Raw genomic sequence first — 18,648 nt, 5'->3', positions numbered from 1 at the left:
AAGGAGTATGGTGCCAGGCTATGAGGCATTCACAGTCCCTTCAGGGAGACAGGCTGCAGGCAAACAGTTGTGATACCAAGTGCTGTGGCATGGTTCAGTGCTACTGGAGTTTGGATGAGGGAGTAGCTAATTCTGTTAGGGGAAGGTGACATTTGGACCTGGTTTTGAATTATGAAAAGGACATTTCCAGGTAGGAAAGCATGTTCCTGGTAGAAGAAATGGCATGTGCAAGGCACAGAGGTGTAAAATAGAGTGCTTTGGAGAGAAGGGAGAGATTGTGAAGGGCTGTATCTGAATTAGTCTTTTTTTCTGTAGAGAATGGGGCTCCCCAGAGAAATTTTTTTAGATGTTTGTAGTGATCAGACTTCATGATTTGGAAAGATAACTAATAGTATGGGGTTGGACTGGTGAGGAAGTTGTTTGGAGTGAGGCAGTATTGTCTAGAAACTGGAGGCAGGGATACAAGTACTAAGCATTTTAGTAGTTATGAAACAGTCAGTCAAGGTGTGAAGCAAGGACACACAGTTCAGGAAATAAGGAGAAAGCAGTAGACAGAATTGGGACAGATTGTAGAGAGAAAATTAGCAATATTGGCAACTAGAATACTTTGGTGTCTTGGAGTTGGGAAAGTGAGACAGCATGTCGATTGCTAATATTTATATATTTTTATTTTTGAAATGAGAAGTTATTACTAAATTGTGGGTCTTGTCTTCTAGGAATGGTTTCTCCTCATTTTATTTTCCTTTAGCTCAAAGGAAAGAGATTTCTGGATGGTTTCCCCAAATCCAGTTTGTGACTTAATTTATCTTCAAGGGCCTAATTGAGTGAGAAAAGAGTGGGCTTAAGAGTAGTTTGAGAGGACTTTGATTTCTGTGCTATACAAATGAGATAAATCAGGTGTAGGACCTTTTTTCAGTTCCCTGATCTGGGGGCTTCATTTTCCTCATCCTGCTCCACTTCTGGATCATCTCTCACTGCTGAGCTCCAACACCACCCTACCTTCTAGAAACTTTACTTTTTCTCTTTCCTTTCATGACATCGTGCTCCTGTGTCCCCTATTACCTTTCTCTGGTTTCCTGATAGGCTTTCTTCTTGTTCCTTGGGTACAGCACTTTCTGCACTGTACAGCAGTCTATAGGGTGCACTTGTCTCTCCTGGTAAACTGTGAGCCCACTTCAGGAGCAGAGATGGTGTCTTACTCTTTTTGAGTCCACAGTGCCTCTCTAGCACATGGTAGGTGCTTGGTGGATGTGAGTGACTGAGGAAACCTCTTTTAAGGTTCTCTGGTTGCTGGGACAATTCTTTAGTTGTGTTACAGTCTGTGGTTTCTTGGCTCTTTAAATTACATATTGATTCTGAATGACACTGTAGACATTAACTGACTGCATTGGTTGTGATCCTATTAAGAGACATAGGAAATACAGGAGGAAAAACAGACGTACCATTATCAATACGGGACTTGAAGTAGAGACATCCACTGCCAAACTGTAAATGAGGTTCTGAACTCAGTGCAGAGGCCTAAATTTGGTAGTCATTAATATATCTTACAAGCCTATGTTAAAAGCATATGTTTAATCTTCATAATAAATTATTTCCAAATTACAGATGAGGAAACTGTGCTTTACTGCCTCTATCCCCAATATCCTATTTCCAAGTCCAGTTGCTTCTACTCTCAGATTGTCTCTTCTGTTGCTTCTTTCATTCTCACTGCCCTTCACTAGGTTTTCATACCCAGACTAATGTGACTGCCTGGCTGGTTACCTCTGGTCACCTGACATGCATCCTTCAGATGGCCACCTTTTTCACCCTGATTGTCTCTCTCACACAGACACACACCTGCCATTTCATATGCTTTCCCACTAGAGTATTATGTCCAAACCCCATTGCATGGTTTTCCAGAACACCTGCAGTTTATGCCCACCTGCCTTGCCGTGGCTTAGCTCTCTCCCTGATGCCCCCTAGGCCTGACTTCCTTCATTCTGCAGGACTCAGCTTGCTAATCTGACTCTGCTGATGCTCACAGCCTTACTCAGCTAAATGCTTTCCCTCTCTGCTTCAAGGCTTGAATGAAATGTCTCCATCCCTGAGGTGCTTTCTTCATTATGCTGTTTTCCCCAAGACTTTGCTTTTGATAATACATTTTTGGGTCCATCTTGTGTGATGGCTGTTCATCTGCAGGTCAGTGACTCCCCAGGTCGGTAAACACTTTAGAGCATGGACTTCGTCTTGTTCATCCGTCTGTATCCACAGGAAGTATTGACTGAGTGACGATGAAGAAATGGATATGAATGAATAAATAAAAGTAAATGAAAGTGTGCTTTTGTTTAAATTCTAAATGCTAGAAGTAATTTTCTTTTGAAGTCCTCTTTTCTGCCTGGATAACTTTTACAATTCAGATATAATGTTTACCATGACATAATGAAAAATCTGAACTCGTGTTGGAAACATACATTGTATTAACATTTTCAAATTGCCTCCAGTGATTTTGTGTTTCAAGACTTTTTGGTAAACTAGCATATAACTAATACAGTGAAACTATGCACAGAAACCAAAGACTGTAAGACAAACATATTTGTTTTTTCTCTCTGAATAGGAGAGCATATCGAGACAAATTGAAGTTTTGGACTCATTGTGTACTAGCAACATTGATTATGTTTACTGTATTCTCATTTTTTGCCGAACAGGTAAGTGTTACATATTTTATGTGGGGATCAAACTGCTTTTTAATATGTGAATATTTGATTCTTTTAGTAAGTGACATTAATTCACAACAAGAAAATTTTAATTTCTTTTGGCATATAACTCAGGTGTCGATATGTCAAACATATTTCAAAATATTCAGGCAACAAACATAATAGCTTTTTATTCATTTACCTTCTGGATACACTACGAGTATTCTTTTTTACCTGGAACTCAGTAGATTAACTTGTAGACATCAAGCTAAAACAAAAAATCTCTAAGTATTTCTAACCAAAAAACCACCTAGAATCCTCATCTGATACTGATTTTGTATGGGCTTCCAATTTTTTTTCTTACAACCTTTCTAAAAGGTGACCACCACAGTGTCTTATCTTCAGGTCTCCCAGTGTTCTGTGGACAGTGCCCATTGTGCTTGTGTTTCTCTCAATTACATTTCCTTTGAATTGCTAGGAGTTCTCTCCATGCAGGCATGCACACAACTCCTTTAGGAGTATAAGGGAGGTTTGTGAGGTAAAAAGAAAGGGATCAAAGAATCCTTATTTGGTGTAGGCATGCAATGCTCTAAACAGAAAGGGCTGAAGAAGAAAGGGAACAGTGTCTGGGCTGACCTGACTTACTGGGGCATGCAAACCTCACCTCAGCCTTCATTTGAGGTGACTGTTGAGTGGAGATTTTCTAGCTGTCACTTATGGGAAACTTGCACTGAGTTTACATAAACTGAGACAGAGGAAGAGGCTGAAGTATTGAGAACCTTAGAATAAGCAGTGCATGGGCCTTCTGCTCCAAATGGAAGGAAATGAAATGGAGATTGGGCAGTTGAACAGGATTGCTATTTAATCTTCACCTGCATCCCAGTAAATCTTGTTCTTGATATTTGTTGCCATTATTCCTGGCGGGTAAAAATCTTAGAAAAAAATCTTCAAAAAAAATTGTTCCTGCTTTAGAACAGAGGTCCAATGAGGAACGTAGGAGTCAGCTGTGTGCTGGCCTGTGATGGGGAAGGAGAGGCATCTCGGCTCAAAGGAACAGCTCATGGCAGTGGGAAGGAGCAAGAGGGCCAGTCTTTCATCTGTGTCATTTATACCAGCAGAGAACAGGGAACTAGAGAGGAAGAGGGAGAAAAGGGAAGAATAAATCCTGTCTTGTCTCCTTGCTCTTTACCTACTTGAAGCAAATTCCTTAACCTCTACCACGCTCCCCAACAAACCAGCCAGTGCTGCTGCTTCCTCTGCCCCACAGTCCCAGCTCATCACTCAAACCGTGGTGGCCTGTGCTTGGGCAAAGCCCTGCTTCTACCTTGAGATGGAGGGGTAGACAGTATGATCCCAAATTGAAACCATAAAGAACCCATTTGTTTTTCTCACTGACACTTTGTTATGATGGGGGTCAGGTTTTTTCAGATGTATCATGGATAAATTTTTTTTTAAATTTTTTTAAATGTTTATTTCTGAGACAGAGCATGAGTGGGGGAGGGGCAGAGAGCGAGGGAGACACAGAATCCGAAGCAGGCTCTAGGCTCTGAGCTGTCAGCACAGAGCCCGACGCGGGGCTCGAACTCACAAACCTGAGATCATGACCTGAGCCGAAGTTGGTCGCTCAACCAACTGAGCCACCCAGGCACCCCGGATAAATGGTTTCTATAAGTATTTATCCAAGTTCTAAGCCAATAATTTACAAAGTAGCGTTTTGTGTTAAAACCCATTTCATAAATTAGGTATTACCTATATTTTCAAATGATATTGCTATGTTTAAGGGGAAAGTGATAGGATTTTAATACACGGTTTTAAAAAAAAAAATTGACATATTTAGTCATTTTCAGATCAAGAGGCAGTGTTTTAATAAGCTACACAGGTTTCTAGAAAGACTTGACAAACAGGTATCTTGAAAATAAATGTGCTTGGTAATCACTATGTAAAAATTTGTGGTTATAGGTCTTTTAAATAGTGGAGCTGGGCCAAAATAATTTTAATCCTTGTGGGTTTAAGTATTTTGTGGGCACATATCTAGGCATATTGACTCTATAACAAAAGTAGTAGTTGGTTTTATTTTGGGGAGGAATGATGGAGACTTGTTTGCTTTTTTTTTTTTTTTTTTTTATGTAGAAGACTGGAAATGATTAAGGTCATATGACTATTAGAATTTAACATGTGTCGACATGGAGAAAATTTATTTTCTGTCTTTATTATCTAGTTAATTGCACTAAAGCGGAAGGTATTTCCGAGAAGGAGGATACAGAAAGAAGCTAGTCTCGATCGAATCAGGGTATAGAAGATCTTCATTTGAAAATCATCTACCTCAGCATTCACTGAGCATTTTAAAACTCGGCATCACAGAGATGTCTTTGTGACATCAGCCAGCTTGGCCTGAAGAAGGAAAAGCATCCAGTACAATACTTGTTTTGTGGTGTGAATATAGCCTACTGACCAGTAATTGTGTAACCAAGACATGGAAAACTTGTGTGTTGAGCAGCTCTGGACTGGTTTTACTTTAAAGTATTTGCTCCTGGACCCATCATTCTTTTACTGAAAAGGCTCACTGACAAGAGACAGCTGCTAAGTTCCCATAGCAACCATTGCCAATTAACTTTCACATGAGAAGCCTTGGCTAGCTTGGGAGCCATTGCTAAGAGAACCCAGTCTTTGCATTCCAAAGCCTTTTGCTGTGGTTTTACATTTTTGGATTTTTTTGTTTTTCCCATTTCCTATTTTTAAAATAAGTAGCTACTAAGTTAACTAGTTACCCTTGCTTCCGAAAATAATGAACTGGGATATCTAAACACATTTTTATAAATGTTATTTAAATAATGCAACAATACCACCTCCTACTGGCAATACCTAAATTATGGATTTTATTAACATTTAAGACTGTAAGTGGTCAACTACTGAGGAGATCAATGACTGACATCTGAAGTACTTTGTGCTTGTTTACTTCAGCCCCTAAGAATGTGATTTCATGTGGAGGCCTAATTACAAAGGGCTAGAGTTAAGTAGCAGAGCTACCTTTCAGATGTAATTATGTTTTGGAAATGTACATATTCAAACAGAAGTGCCTCATTTTAGAAATGAGTAATGCTGATGGTACTGGCACATTACAGTGGTGTCTTTTTTAATACTCAGTATAGTTCTAGTAGCTCTCTCTTTCAGCTGGTTTCATATAATGCAGGGGTCAGCAAACTTTCTGTAACAAGCCACATAGTAAATATCTGCAGGCCATATGTATCTCTGTTGCATATTCTTCTTTATTGTTTAGGTGTTTTTTTTTTTTTTTAACCTTTAAAAATGTCAAAACCGTGTTTAGCTTGCAGCTGTACAAAAACAGGCCACCAGCTGAATTTGGCCCACAGGCCATTGTTTGCTGACCACTGGGATAGAGAACTAGTATTTTTATGTATGAGTAAGCCCTGATGTTCAGCTCTATTTTATTTATATCATTATATGGTGGATTTCTGGAGACCAGATTCCGTAAGTCCTTTTTGAACTCTAACAGGTATTTTAGATCATGATCTCAACAGTATTCTTTCAAAATGGCACACATATTTTGTAAAAAAAACTTGTAAATACAGTGTTTGTGCTACAAGAGTTATGTATTTCAAAATGTGAAATCTCATAAAAACTTACATTTTGTCTGATGCTTTGATTTTTAAATCTTTGAGGAATGAGTTTATTGTTATCCAGAGTCCATAATCACTTGAGTGCTTGTACAGTGTATCAGTGTCTACTGAACACTACTGATAATAAATGGAAAGTAGTGTAGGAAGGTAGTACTATAACATACTGGAGAATGTCCTTTTATAGGGGGGAAAATAAGTTCTAAATGGGATTTATTATACAGTAAAAATTTAGGATGTATCTGGGTATTCTAAGCATGAATTTATTATAGAAAAATTGTAGAGAAATGAATGGGTGTACTGGAGATTCTGTAGTTAAATGAATAGTCCGTATCTAATTAAGAACATAACAGATAATGTGATAGAAAACAGAATCCTAGAATATTCATAGAACCATTCATCTAAATGGTTCTGTAGAATTATCAGAGTGGAAGAACCTCAGAAGCTGATGAGTTTCAAAAATTTTAAAGCCCCAGAACCATTAATTCAAATGAAATCCTACCGAAGACTAGTGTGTAATATAGAAGGAAAGCTCCTCATCCTGCTTGACCCCAAGCTGATGCCTCCAAACTCTCAGCCTTGATAGGAAAAATTTTCAAAATGACTCCCTGGACTACCCGTTGCATTTTATCATCAAGGACACCAGAGTTAGGAAGATTATGTGATTTGTCTAAGATCTCACAGTCAGAAGTATATGTAGTCAGACTTCTGGGATTTGATGGACATTGTTTGCTACAATTCAGCTTTCTCCTAAAATGTGGGAGGCAGTACCTGGTGTTTACCTCAGAGACTTATGGTGATGATTAAAATAAATGGCAGATGTAGTATACCCAGTACAGTGCCTGGGAAATGACTCCTGCCTGGTAATGTCAGTGGTGATAATGGCAGGGTGAAAGTGTGTGTGTAAAGGACTGCTATCTAGACCAGGGGTGAGGTTTTTCATCCCATTTCATTGGGATGAAATGATTACATTGCCCTTAGCTAAGAAAGTTATACATATTCTCATTAAAAAAAAATTAATTTTTTTGCCTACCCTGTTTCTCTGAAACTATTTTATTTTTTGAGAGAGCAAGAGTGCACAAGCAAGAGAGGGGGAAAAGGAGAGGGAGAGAATTTTAAGCAGACTCCATGCCCAGCAGCCCCTGATGGAGCCTGATGTGGGGCTCAAAATCATGACCTGAGGTAAAATCAAGAGTCGGATGCTTAACACACGGAGCCACCCAAGTGCCCCCGAAAGTGTTAATTTTTAAAATTATATCTACATATACCAAAAAGCATACAAAGTATGATGAGTAACAGCTCAAGGATTTAAAAGGGAAGTATAATCATAACTCAGGCCAAGATATTTAAGGAAGAAACAGCATTGATCCCACAAAAATCTAGATGGTAGAAAACAAAGGAAACACCATCTAACCTCATCCGTTGAGGTGAACACAAAGCCTGGCTCAGTTACCATAAGAGAGGAAAACCACACACCATCTTATCTCATAAGAATCCCATATGAGGGGTGCCTGGGTGGCTTAGTGGGTTAAGCATCTGACTTCCGCTCAGGTCATGATCTTGCAGTTTGTGAGTTCAAGCCCCACGTCGGGCTGTGTGCTGACAGCTCAGAACCTGAACCCTGCTTCAGATTCTGTGTCTCCTTTCTCTGCCCCTCCCCCACTTGTGCTATGTCTCTCAAGAATAAATTAATGTAAAAAAAAAAATCCCATATGAAAACTAAGCCAGATTCAGTTATCCTTCAAAGGGGAACAACTCTTTTTATTGATCAAACTGAGTCCACTCAGGGAATTCAAGGTTGACCCAACACTTGAAAATCGGCACAGGTTTTGGGAACGCAAACTGGTGCAGCCAGTCCGGAAAACAGTATGGAAGTTCCTCAAAATAGTAAAAATAGAACTACCCTACAACCCAGCAATTGCACTACTAGGTATATTATCCAAGAGACACAGGTATGCTGTTTCAAAGGAGCACATGCACCCCAATGTTTATAGCAGCACTATCAACAATAGCCAAAGTATGGAAAGAGCCCAAATGTCCATCGATGGATGAATGGATAAAAAAGATGTGGTATATATACACACACACACACACACACACACACACACACACACACACACATACAGTGGAGAATTACTCGAAATCAAAAAGAACAAAATCTTGCCATTTGCGGCTACATGGATGGAACTAGAAGGTATTATGCCAAGCGAAATTAGAGAAAGACAAATATGTAACTTCACTCATATGAGGACTTTAAGATAAAAAAACAGATGAACATAAGGGAAGGGAAGCAAAAATCATATAAGAACAGGGAGGGGCACAAAACTGAAGAGACTCTTAAATATGGAGAACAAACAGCGGGTTACTTGTGGGTTGCGGGAGGGGGGCTCATCTAAATGGGTAAGGGGCATTGAGGAAACTACACCTGAAATCATTGTTGCACTATATGCTAACTTGGATGTAAGTTAAAAAAAATAAATTTAAAAAAATAAGTAAAAAAAGACAGAACCGAAAACAAAAAAAGAAAATCAGTACAGTTTACATCAGGACTGACAACTGCATGACCATCTCAATGGACCTTTTTTCAAAAAAGATTATAAAAAATTTAAAAGTAGAGTCTAGCATAGGACTTCCATCTGTTCAACAGTTACCAAGATTTTGCCAATTTTTTTGAGCTATTCTTTGTTTTTCTTTGTTGATATATTTTCAAGTAAATCCCAACTTCATGGAGTATAAAGTCTCAGTAAGGAGAGGTGAAGGAGCTTCTTGTCAGTCTTAGTTGCTCCTTCTTCCACTTGCCCTAAAGACAGCTACATCTTTGTAAACACATTGTGTGTGCTAAATGCTTTATGTTCATAATCCCATTTCATCCTCCCCACATCCCTACGTTATCATTGGGACCTAACTAGTTTAAGTGGCTTGCTCAAGGTCTGTAACTATTAAGTGGCAGCATCAGCTTTTGACCCAAGTGTCTCCAAAATTAACTCTTAGCCACTAAGATACAAAAAGGGACAAAAAGAAGGTTCAAAAAGAACAACCCACTTAAGGGATAAACAAGGGTGGAGGAGACAGATACCCTGCCAGGACTGTTGTTCAACACAGCCCAACCCTGCCTTGTATGTCAGCATTTCTCCCCAATAGTGGGGTCGTGGCAGCTCCTGGCTCATATCTCTCATAGAGGCAGGAAGTTTCCTCTCTGGCTCCAGTATAGAAAACATTGATGGAGAGGAGTTACTGTGATTTGTGCCTACTTCTATAGACAGGCAGACGGAGACTTTTACCAAAAGAAAGAGGGGAGGGGTGCTGTGGTGACAAACACTAGCTTCACAGAATAAAGTTTGGGTACATGTGGAAGATCAATTCCCTGGGTTACTTAAGTTGAAGGCAAGCTGTCATACTTTAAAAAAAAATTAGAGGAAGGCTTCTGGGAAGATGGTGGCATAGGAGGATGCTGGGCTCACCGTGTCCTGCGGATCACTTAGATTCCACCCACACCTGCCTAAATAACCCAGAAAATCCCCAGAAGACTAGAAGAATGTATTCTCTGGAGCCAAGCATAGACGAGAGGTCCACGGAAGAGGGTAGGAAGGGCGGAAAGGTGGTGTGCACTACACAGACTGGTGGGAGGGAACCGGGGCGGAGGGGCAGCCCGCTGGCAAAGCCGAGCCCCCGCGTCTGGCTTGCAAAAATGGAGGGGCCGGATGGAGTGTGTTCTGACAGCAAGCGGGACTTAACATCTGGAAGGTTATAAGTTAACAGATCTGCTCGGAGAACGGGAGGGCTGCAGGACAATGGGAGGGAAAGTTGTTAAGCCCCGGACAACAGAGCACAGCTTGGCAGGGAACAAAGGTGCTCGCCAGCGCCATCTCCCTCGCCCATCCCCCAGCCAAAATCCCAAAGGGAACCAGTTCCCGTCAGGGAACTTGCTTGCACCGCACAAACACCCAACACTGTGCTTCTGTGGATCCATCCCTCCGGCGGGGGGGCAGGTCTGACTCCCTCCCGGTGCAGCAGGGCCCCTCCTGAAGTGGATCACCTAAGGAGAAGCGAGCTGAGCCTACCCCTCCCGCACCTGTGCACCTTGCCGATCCACCCCAGCTAATACGCCAGATCCCCGGCACCACAAGCCTGGCAGTGTGCAGGTAGCCCAGATGGGCCATGCCAGCCCACAGTGAATCCCGTCCCTAGGAGAGGGGAAGAGAAGGCACACACCAGTCTGACTGTGGCCCCAGTGGTGGGCTGGGGGCAGACATCAGGTCGGACTGAGGCCCTGCCCATCAACGCAAGTTATTCAAGACAGCACAGGGGAAGTGCCCCGCAGTCCCGCACCACTCTAGGGACTATCCAAAATGACGAAACGGAAGAATTACCCTCAAAAGAACCTCCAGGAAATAATGACAGCTAACGAACTGATCAAAAACGATTTAAACAATATAACAAAGTGAATTTAGAATAATAGTCATAAAATTAATCGCTGGGCTTGAAAACAGTATAAAGGACAGCAGAGAATCTATTGCTACAGAGATCAAGGGACCAAGGAGCAGCCAGGAGGAGCTAAAAAATGCTATTAATGAGCTGCAAAATAAAATGGAGACGACCACAGCACGGATTGAAGAGGCAGAGGAGCGAACAGGTGAACTAGAAGATAAAATTATGGAAAAAGAAGAAGCTGAGAAAAAGATTAAAAAAATCCAGGAGTATGAGGGGAGAAATTAGAGAACTAAGCGATGCACTAAAGAGAAATAATCTACACATAATTGGTATTCCAGAGGAGGAAGAGAGAGGGAAAGGTGCTGAAGGTGTACTTGAAGAAATAATAGCTGAGAACTTCCCTGATCTGAGGAAGGAAAAAGGCATTGACATCCAAGAGGCACAGAGAAGTCCCTTCAGACGTAACTTGAATCAATCTTCTGCACGACATATCATAGTGAAACTGGCAAAATACAAGGATAAAGAGAAAATTCTGAAAACAGCTAGGGATAAACATGCTCTAACATATAAAGGGAGACTGATAAGACTCGTGACCGATCTCTCTACTGAAACTTGGCAGGCCAGAAAGGAATGGCAGGAGATCTTCAATGTGATGAACAGAAAAAATATGCAGCCGAGAATCCTCTATCCAGCAAATCTGTCATTTAGAATAGAAGGAGAGATAAAGGTCTTCCCAAACAAACAAAAACAGAAGGAATTCATCACCACTAAACCAGCCCTACAAGAGATCCTAAGGGGGATCCTGTAAGACAAAGTACCAGAGACATCGCTACAAGCATGAAACCTACAGACATTACAATAACTCTAAACCTGTATCTTTCTATAATAACACTGAATGTAAATGGACTAAATGCGCCAACCAAAAGACATAGGGTATCAGGAGGAGAGGGAAGATGGCAGCGTAGGAGGACGCTGGGCTCACTGCGCGTCCTGCTGATCACTTAGATTCCACCTACACCTGCCTAAATAACCCAGAAAACCGCCAGAGGATTAGCAGAACGGAGTCTCCAGAGCCAAGCGCAGACGAGAGGCCCACGGAAGAGGGTAGGAAGGGCGGCGAAGCAGTGCGCGCTCCATGGACTGGCGGGAGGGAGCCAGGGCGGAGGGGCGGCTCGCCGGCCAAGCAGAGCCCCCGAGTCTGGCTGGCAAAAGCGGAGGGGCCGGACAGACTGTGTTCCGACAGCAAGCGTGACTTAGCGTCTGGGAGGTCATAAGTTAACAGCTCTGCTCAGAAAGCGGGAAGGCTGGAGGACAAAGGGAGGGAGACCTGCTGAGCCCCCAGACGACAGAGCTCAGTTTGGTGGGGAACAAAGGCGCTCTCCAGCGCCATCTCCCCCGCCCATCCCCCAGCCAAAATCCCAAAGGGAACCAGTTCCTGCCAGGGAACTTGCTCGCTCCTCTGCGCAAACACCCAACTCTGTGCTTCTGCGGAGCCAAACCTCCGGCAGCGGATCTGACTCCCTCCCGCTGCCACAGGGCCCCTCCTGAAGTGGATCACCTAAGGAGAAGCGAGCTAAGCCTGCCCCTCCTGCCCCTGTGCACATTGCCTACCCACCCCAGCTAATACGCCAGATCCCCAGCACCACAAGCCTGGCAGTGTGCAAGTAGCCCAGACGGGCCACGCCACCCCACAGTGAATCCCGTCCCTAGGAGAGGGGAAGAGAAGGCACACACCAGTCTGACTGTGGCCCCAGTGGTGGGCTGGGGGCAGACATCAGGTCGGACTGCGGCCCCGCCCACCAACTCCAGTTATACACCACAGCACAGGGGAAGTGCTCTGCAGGTCCTCACCACTCCAGGGACTATCCAAAATGACCAAACGGAAAAATTCCCCTCAGAAGAATCTCCAGGAAATAACAACAGCTAATGAACTGATCAAAAAGGATTTAAATAATATAACAGAAAGTGAATTTAGAATAATAGTCATAAAATTAATCGCTGGGCTTGAAAACAGTATAGAGGACAGCAGAGAATCTCTTGCTACAGAGATCAAGGGACTAAGGAACAGTCACGAGGAGCTGAAAAGCGCTTTAAACGAAATGCAAAACAAAATGGAAACGACGACAGCTCGGATTGAAGAGGCAGAGGAGAGAATAGGTGAACTAGAAGATAAAGTTATGGAGAAAGAGGAAGCTGAGAGAAAGAGAGATAAAAAAATCCAGGAGTATGAGGGGAAAATTAGAGAACTAAGTGATACACTAAAAAGAAACAACATACGCATAATTGGTATCCCAGAGGAGGAAGAGAGAGGGAAAGGTGCTGAAGGGGTACTTGAAGAAATTATAGCTGAGAACTTCCCTGAAATGGGGAAGGAAAAAGGCATTGAAATCCAAGAGGCACAGAGAACTCCCTTCAGACGTAACTTGAATCGATCTTCTGCACGACATATCATAGTGAAACTGGCAAAATACAAGGATAAAGAGAAAATTCTGAAAGCAGCAAGGGATAAACGTGCCCTCACATATAAAGGGAGACCTATAAGACTCGTGACTGATCTCTCTTTTGAAATTTGGCAGGCCAGAAAGGATTGGCACGATATCTTCAGTGTGCTAAACAGAAAAAATATGCAGCCGAGAATCCTTTATCCAGCAAGTCTGTCATTTAGAATAGAAGGAGAGATAAAGGTCTTCCCAAACAAAAACTGAAGGAATTTGTCACCACTAAACCAGCCCTACAAGAGATCCTAAGGGGGATCCTGTGAGACAAAGTATCAGAGACATCACTACAAGCATAAAACATACAGACATCACAATGACTCTAAACCCGTATCTTTCTATAATAACACTGAATGTAAATGGACTAAATGCGCCAACCAAAAGACATAGGGTATCAGAATGAATAAAAAAACAAGACCCATCTATTTTCTGTCTACAAGAGACTCATTTTAGATCTGAGGACACCTTTAGATTGAGAGTGAGGGGATGGAGAACTATTTATCATGCTCCTGGAAGCCAAAAGAAAGCTGGAGTAGCCAAACTTATATCAGACAAACTAGACTTTAAATTAAAGGCTGTAACAAGAGATGAAGAAGGGCATTATATAATAATTACAGGGTCTATCCATCAGGAAGAGCCAACAATTATAAATGTCTATGCGCCGAATACGGGAGCCCCCAAATATATAAAACAATTACTCATAAACATAAGCAACCTTATTGATAAGAATGTGGTAATTGCAGGGGACTTTAACACCCCACTTACAGAAATGGATAGATCATCTAGACACACGGTCAATAAAGAAACAAGGGCCCTGAATGATACATTGGATCAGATGGACTTGACAGATATATTTAGAACTCTGCATCCCAAAGCAACAGAATATACTTTCTTCTCGAGTGCACACGGAATATTCTCCAAGATAGATCATATACTGGGTCACAAAACAGCCCTTCATAAGTTTACAAGAATTGAAATTATACCATGCATACTTTCAGACCACAATGCTATGAAGCTTGAAATCAACCACAGGAAAAAGTCTGGAAAACCTCCAAAAGCATGGAGGTTAAAGAACACCCTACTAACGAATGAGTGGGTCAACCAGGCAATTAGAGAAGAAATTAAAAAATATGTGGAAACAAACGAAAATGAAAATACAACAATCCAAACGCTTTGGGACGCAGCGAAGGCAGTCCTGAGAGGAAAATACCTTGCAATCCAGGCCTATCTCAAGAAACAAGAAAAATCCCAAATACAAAATCTAACAGCACACCTAAAGGAAATAGAAGCAGAACAGCAAAGGCAGCCTAAACCCAGCAGAAGAAGAGAAATAATAAAGATCAGAGCAGAAATAATATAGAATCTAAAAAAACTGTAGAGCAGATCAACGAAACCAAGAGTTGGTTTTTTGAAAAAATAAACAAAATTGACAAACCTCTAGCCAGGCTTCTCAAAAAGAAAAGGGAGATGACCCAAATAGATAAAATCATGAATGAAAATGGAATTACTACAACCAATCCCTCAGAGATACAAACAATTATCAGGGAATACTATGAAAAATTATATGCCAACAAATTGGACAACCTGGAAGAAAGGGACAAATTCCTAAACACCCACACTCTTCCAAAACTCAATCAGGAGGAAAGAGAAAGCTTGAAAAGACCCATAACCAGCGAAGAAATTGAATTGGTTATCAAAAATCTCCCAACAAATAAGAGTCCAGGACCAGATGGCTTCCCAGGGGAGTTCTACCAGACATTTAAAGCAGAGATAATACCTATCCTTCTCAAGCTATTCCAAGAAATAGAAAGGGAAGGAAAACTTCCAGACTCATTCTATGAAGCCAGTATTACTTTGATTCCTAAACCAGACAGAGACCCAGTAAAAAAAGAGAACTACAGGCCAATATCCCTGATGAATATGGATGCAAAAATTCTCAATAAGATACTAGCAAATCGAATTCAACAGCATATAAAAAGAATTATTCACCATGATCAAGTGGGATTCATTCCTGGGATGCAGGGCTGGTTCAACATTCGCAAAACAATCAATGTGATACATCACATTAACAAAAAAAAGAGAAGAACCATATGATCCTGTCAATCGATGCAGAAAAGGCCTTTGACAAAATCCAGCACCCTTTCTTAATAAAAACACTTGAGAAAGTCAGGATAGAAGGAACATACTTAAAGATCATAAAAGCCATTTATGAAAAGCCCACAGCTAACATCACCCTCAATGGGGAAAAACTGAGAGCTTTTTCCCTGAGATCAGGAACACGACAGGGATGCCCACTCTCACCGCTGTTGTTTAACATAGTGTTGGAAGTGCTAGCATCAGCAATCAGACAACAAAAGGAAATCAAAGGCATCAAAATTGGCAAAGATGAAGTCAAGCTTTTGCTTTTTGCAGATGACATGATATTATACATGGAAAATCCGACAGACTCCACCAAAAGTCTGCTAGAACTGATACATGAATTCAGCAAAGTTGCAGGATACAAAATCAATGTACAGAAATCAGTTGCATTCTTATACACAAACAATGAAGCAACAGAAAGACAAATAAAGAAACTGATCCCATTCACAACTGCACCAAGAAGCATAAAATACCTAGGAATAAATCTAACCAAAGATGTAAAAGATCTGTATGCTAAAAACTACAGAAAGCTTATGAAGGTAATTGAAGAAGATATAAAGAAATGGAAAGACATTCCCTGCTCATGGATTGGAAGAATATTGTCAAAATGTCAATACTACCCAAAGCTATCTACACATTCAATGCAATCCCTATCAAAATTGCACCAGCATTCTTCTCGAAACTAGAACAAGCAATCCTAAAATTCATATGGAACCACAAAAGGCCCCGAATAGCCAAAGTAATTTTGAAGAAGAAGACCAAAGCAGGAGGCATCACAATCCCAGACTTTAGCCTCTACTACAAAGCTGTCATCATCAAGACAGCATGGTATTGGCACAAAAACAGACACATAGACCAATGGAATAGAATAGAAACCCCAGAACTAGACCCACAAACGTATGGCCAACTAATCTTTGACAAAGCAGGAAAGAACATCCAATGGAAAAAAGACAGTCTCTTTAATAAATGGTGCTGGCAGAACTGGACAGCAACATGCAGAAGGTTGAAACTAGACCACTTTCTCACACCATTCACAAAAATAAACTCAAAATGGATAAAGGACCTGAATGTGAGACAGGAAACCATCAAAACCTTAGAGGAGAAAGCAGGAAAAGACCTCTCTGACCTCAGCCGTAGCAAACTCTAACTTGACACATCCCCAAAGGCAAGGGAATTAAAAGCAAAAATGAATTACTGGGACCTTATGAAGATAAAAAGCTTCTGCACAGCAAAGGAAACAACCAACAAAACTAAAAGGCAACCAACGGAATGGGAAAAGATATTTGTAAATGACATTTCGGACAAAGGGCTAGTATCCAAAATCTATAAAGAGCTCACCAAACTCCACACCCAAAAAACAAATAACCCAGTGAAGAAATGGGCAGAAAACATGAATAGACACTTTTCTAAAGAAGACATCCGGATGGCCAACAGGCACATGAAAAGATGTTCAACGTCGCTCCTCATCAGGGAAATACAAATCAAAACCACACTCAGATATCACCTCACGCCAGTCAGAGTGGCCAAAGTGAACAAATCAGGAGACTATAGATGCTGGAGAGGATGTGGAGAAACGGGAACCCTCTTGCACTGTTGGTGGGAATGCAAATTGGTGCACCTGCTCTGGAAAGCAGTGTGGAGGTTCCTCAGAAAATTAAAAATAGACCTACCCTATGACCCAGCAATAGCACTGCTAGGAATTTACCCAAGGGATACAGGAGTACTGATGCATAGGGGCACTTGTACCCCAATGTTTATAGCAGCCCTCTCAACAATAGCCAAATTATGGAAAGAGCCCAAATGTCCATCAACTGATGAATGGATAAAGAAATTGTGGTTTATATGCACAATGGAATACTACGTGGCAATGAGAAAGAATGAAATATGGCCTTTTGTAGCAACGTGGATGGAACTGGAGAGTGTGATGCTAAGTGAAATAAGCCATACAGAGAAAGACAGATACCATATGGTTTCACTCTTCTGTGGATCCTGAGAAACTTAACAGAAACCCATGGGGGAGGGGAAGGAAAAAAAAAAAAAAAAGAGGTTAGAGTGGGAGAGAGCCAAAGCATAAAAGACTGTTAAAAACTGAGAACAAACTGAGGGTTGATGGGGGGTGGGAGGGAGGGGAGGGTGGGTGATGGGTATTGAGGAGGGCACCTTTTGGGATGAGCACTGGCTGTTGTATGGAAACCAATTTGACAATAAACTTCATATATTGAAAAAAAAAAACAACTGAGAACAAACTGAGGGTTGATGGGGGGTGGGAGGGTAGGTAATGGGCATTGAAGAGGGCATCTTTTGGGATGAGCACTGGGTGTTGTATGGAATTTGACAATAAATTTCACATATTAAAAAAAATAAAAAATAAATAAATGTTAAAAAATTAGAAAAAATTGATTATAATACAGTGAACCTTATAAATTTTTTTTGGAAAGATTCAAAGAAATGTTTGCAAAGCATCAGTACAGTACCTGCCACATAATACTCCCTAAATGGTTCACAATTATGGTTATTATGGTTCACAATTGGTCCTACGTTGTCTTTCTGATCTGCTTTTCCTCCCTTGCCAGTCTCACCCCTACCCACACTGTCAGCCACACTGCATTTTCCCAAACATGTTGTGCACTGTTTTGCCTCTGTACCCTTGCAGATAATATTATTGGTTTACCTGTCTTTTCCTTGCTTATCTATCCATTAAACTCCTACTCTTATGTCAAGGTAGTAGTCCATCATCAGTAATCCATCTAATGAGAAGTTTCCTAAGAGACTGACTATATCACCTTAGTTCTTTAAAGCAATGAAAAAGGAACCAAGGGATGAAATATTTAGGCTTTCAAATGACCTTGCCAAGATTCTACATCACTGGTTGCTAAAGAAAAGGAGAGGACATTTTGTCAGGAATCCAGGTAATTAGAATAAATGGGCAATGATATACATGGAGGAGTATTAATGTGGTCTTCTAAGAATTACCTGAGTTCGCTGCAGCATTATTTATAATAGCCAAGATATGGACACCTAACTGTCCATTGATGGACATACAATGGAATGTATACAACGGAATACTGTTCAGCCATAAAAGGAAGGAAATCTTGCTATTTGTTAACAACATGGATGGACCTTGAGAGTATCATGTTAAGTGAGATATCAGAGAAAGACAAATACCATATGGTGTTACTTATATGTAGAATGTGGAAAACAAAACTCATAGGTACAGAGAACAGACTGGTGGTTATCAGAGGGGAAGTGGTTTGGATGGGTGAAAAGGGTGAAGGG

The 18,648-nt window shown here is 41.2% G+C and overlaps 2 protein-coding genes across 6 annotated transcripts in view; one reads left to right on the top strand and one right to left on the bottom strand.

The window, feature by feature from the left end:
- GNPTAB (N-acetylglucosamine-1-phosphate transferase subunits alpha and beta) overlaps nt 1-6,328 on the top strand; it is a 72,694-nt gene extending 66,366 nt beyond the window's left edge. For all 5 annotated transcript variants that reach the window (XM_060656607.3, XM_060656608.3, XM_060656606.3 and 2 more), the window contains 2 exons: nt 2,594-2,684; nt 4,891-6,328. In XM_060656607.3, the coding sequence (XP_060512590.1) occupies nt 2,594-2,684; nt 4,891-4,968 (169 nt within the window). In that variant the 3' untranslated portion in view covers nt 4,969-6,328. The remainder of the gene's footprint in view (nt 1-2,593; nt 2,685-4,890) is intronic.
- LOC132693884 (uncharacterized) overlaps nt 2,682-18,648 on the bottom strand; it is a 30,807-nt gene continuing 14,840 nt past the window's right edge. The window contains exon 2 of the mRNA XM_078449549.2: nt 2,682-3,801. Coding sequence (XP_078305675.1) covers nt 3,775-3,801 — 27 coding nt within the window. The 3' untranslated portion in view covers nt 2,682-3,774. The remainder of the gene's footprint in view (nt 3,802-18,648) is intronic.

The sequence above is a fragment of the Panthera onca genome, chromosome B4, assembly GCF_046562875.1.
Source record: "Panthera onca isolate mPanOnc1 chromosome B4, mPanOnc1 haplotype 2, whole genome shotgun sequence".
In the NCBI taxonomy this organism is placed as follows: Eukaryota; Metazoa; Chordata; class Mammalia; order Carnivora; family Felidae; genus Panthera; species Panthera onca.
Note: the sequence above shows the minus strand (reverse complement) of the source record. Positions and strands in the feature narration are given on the sequence as shown.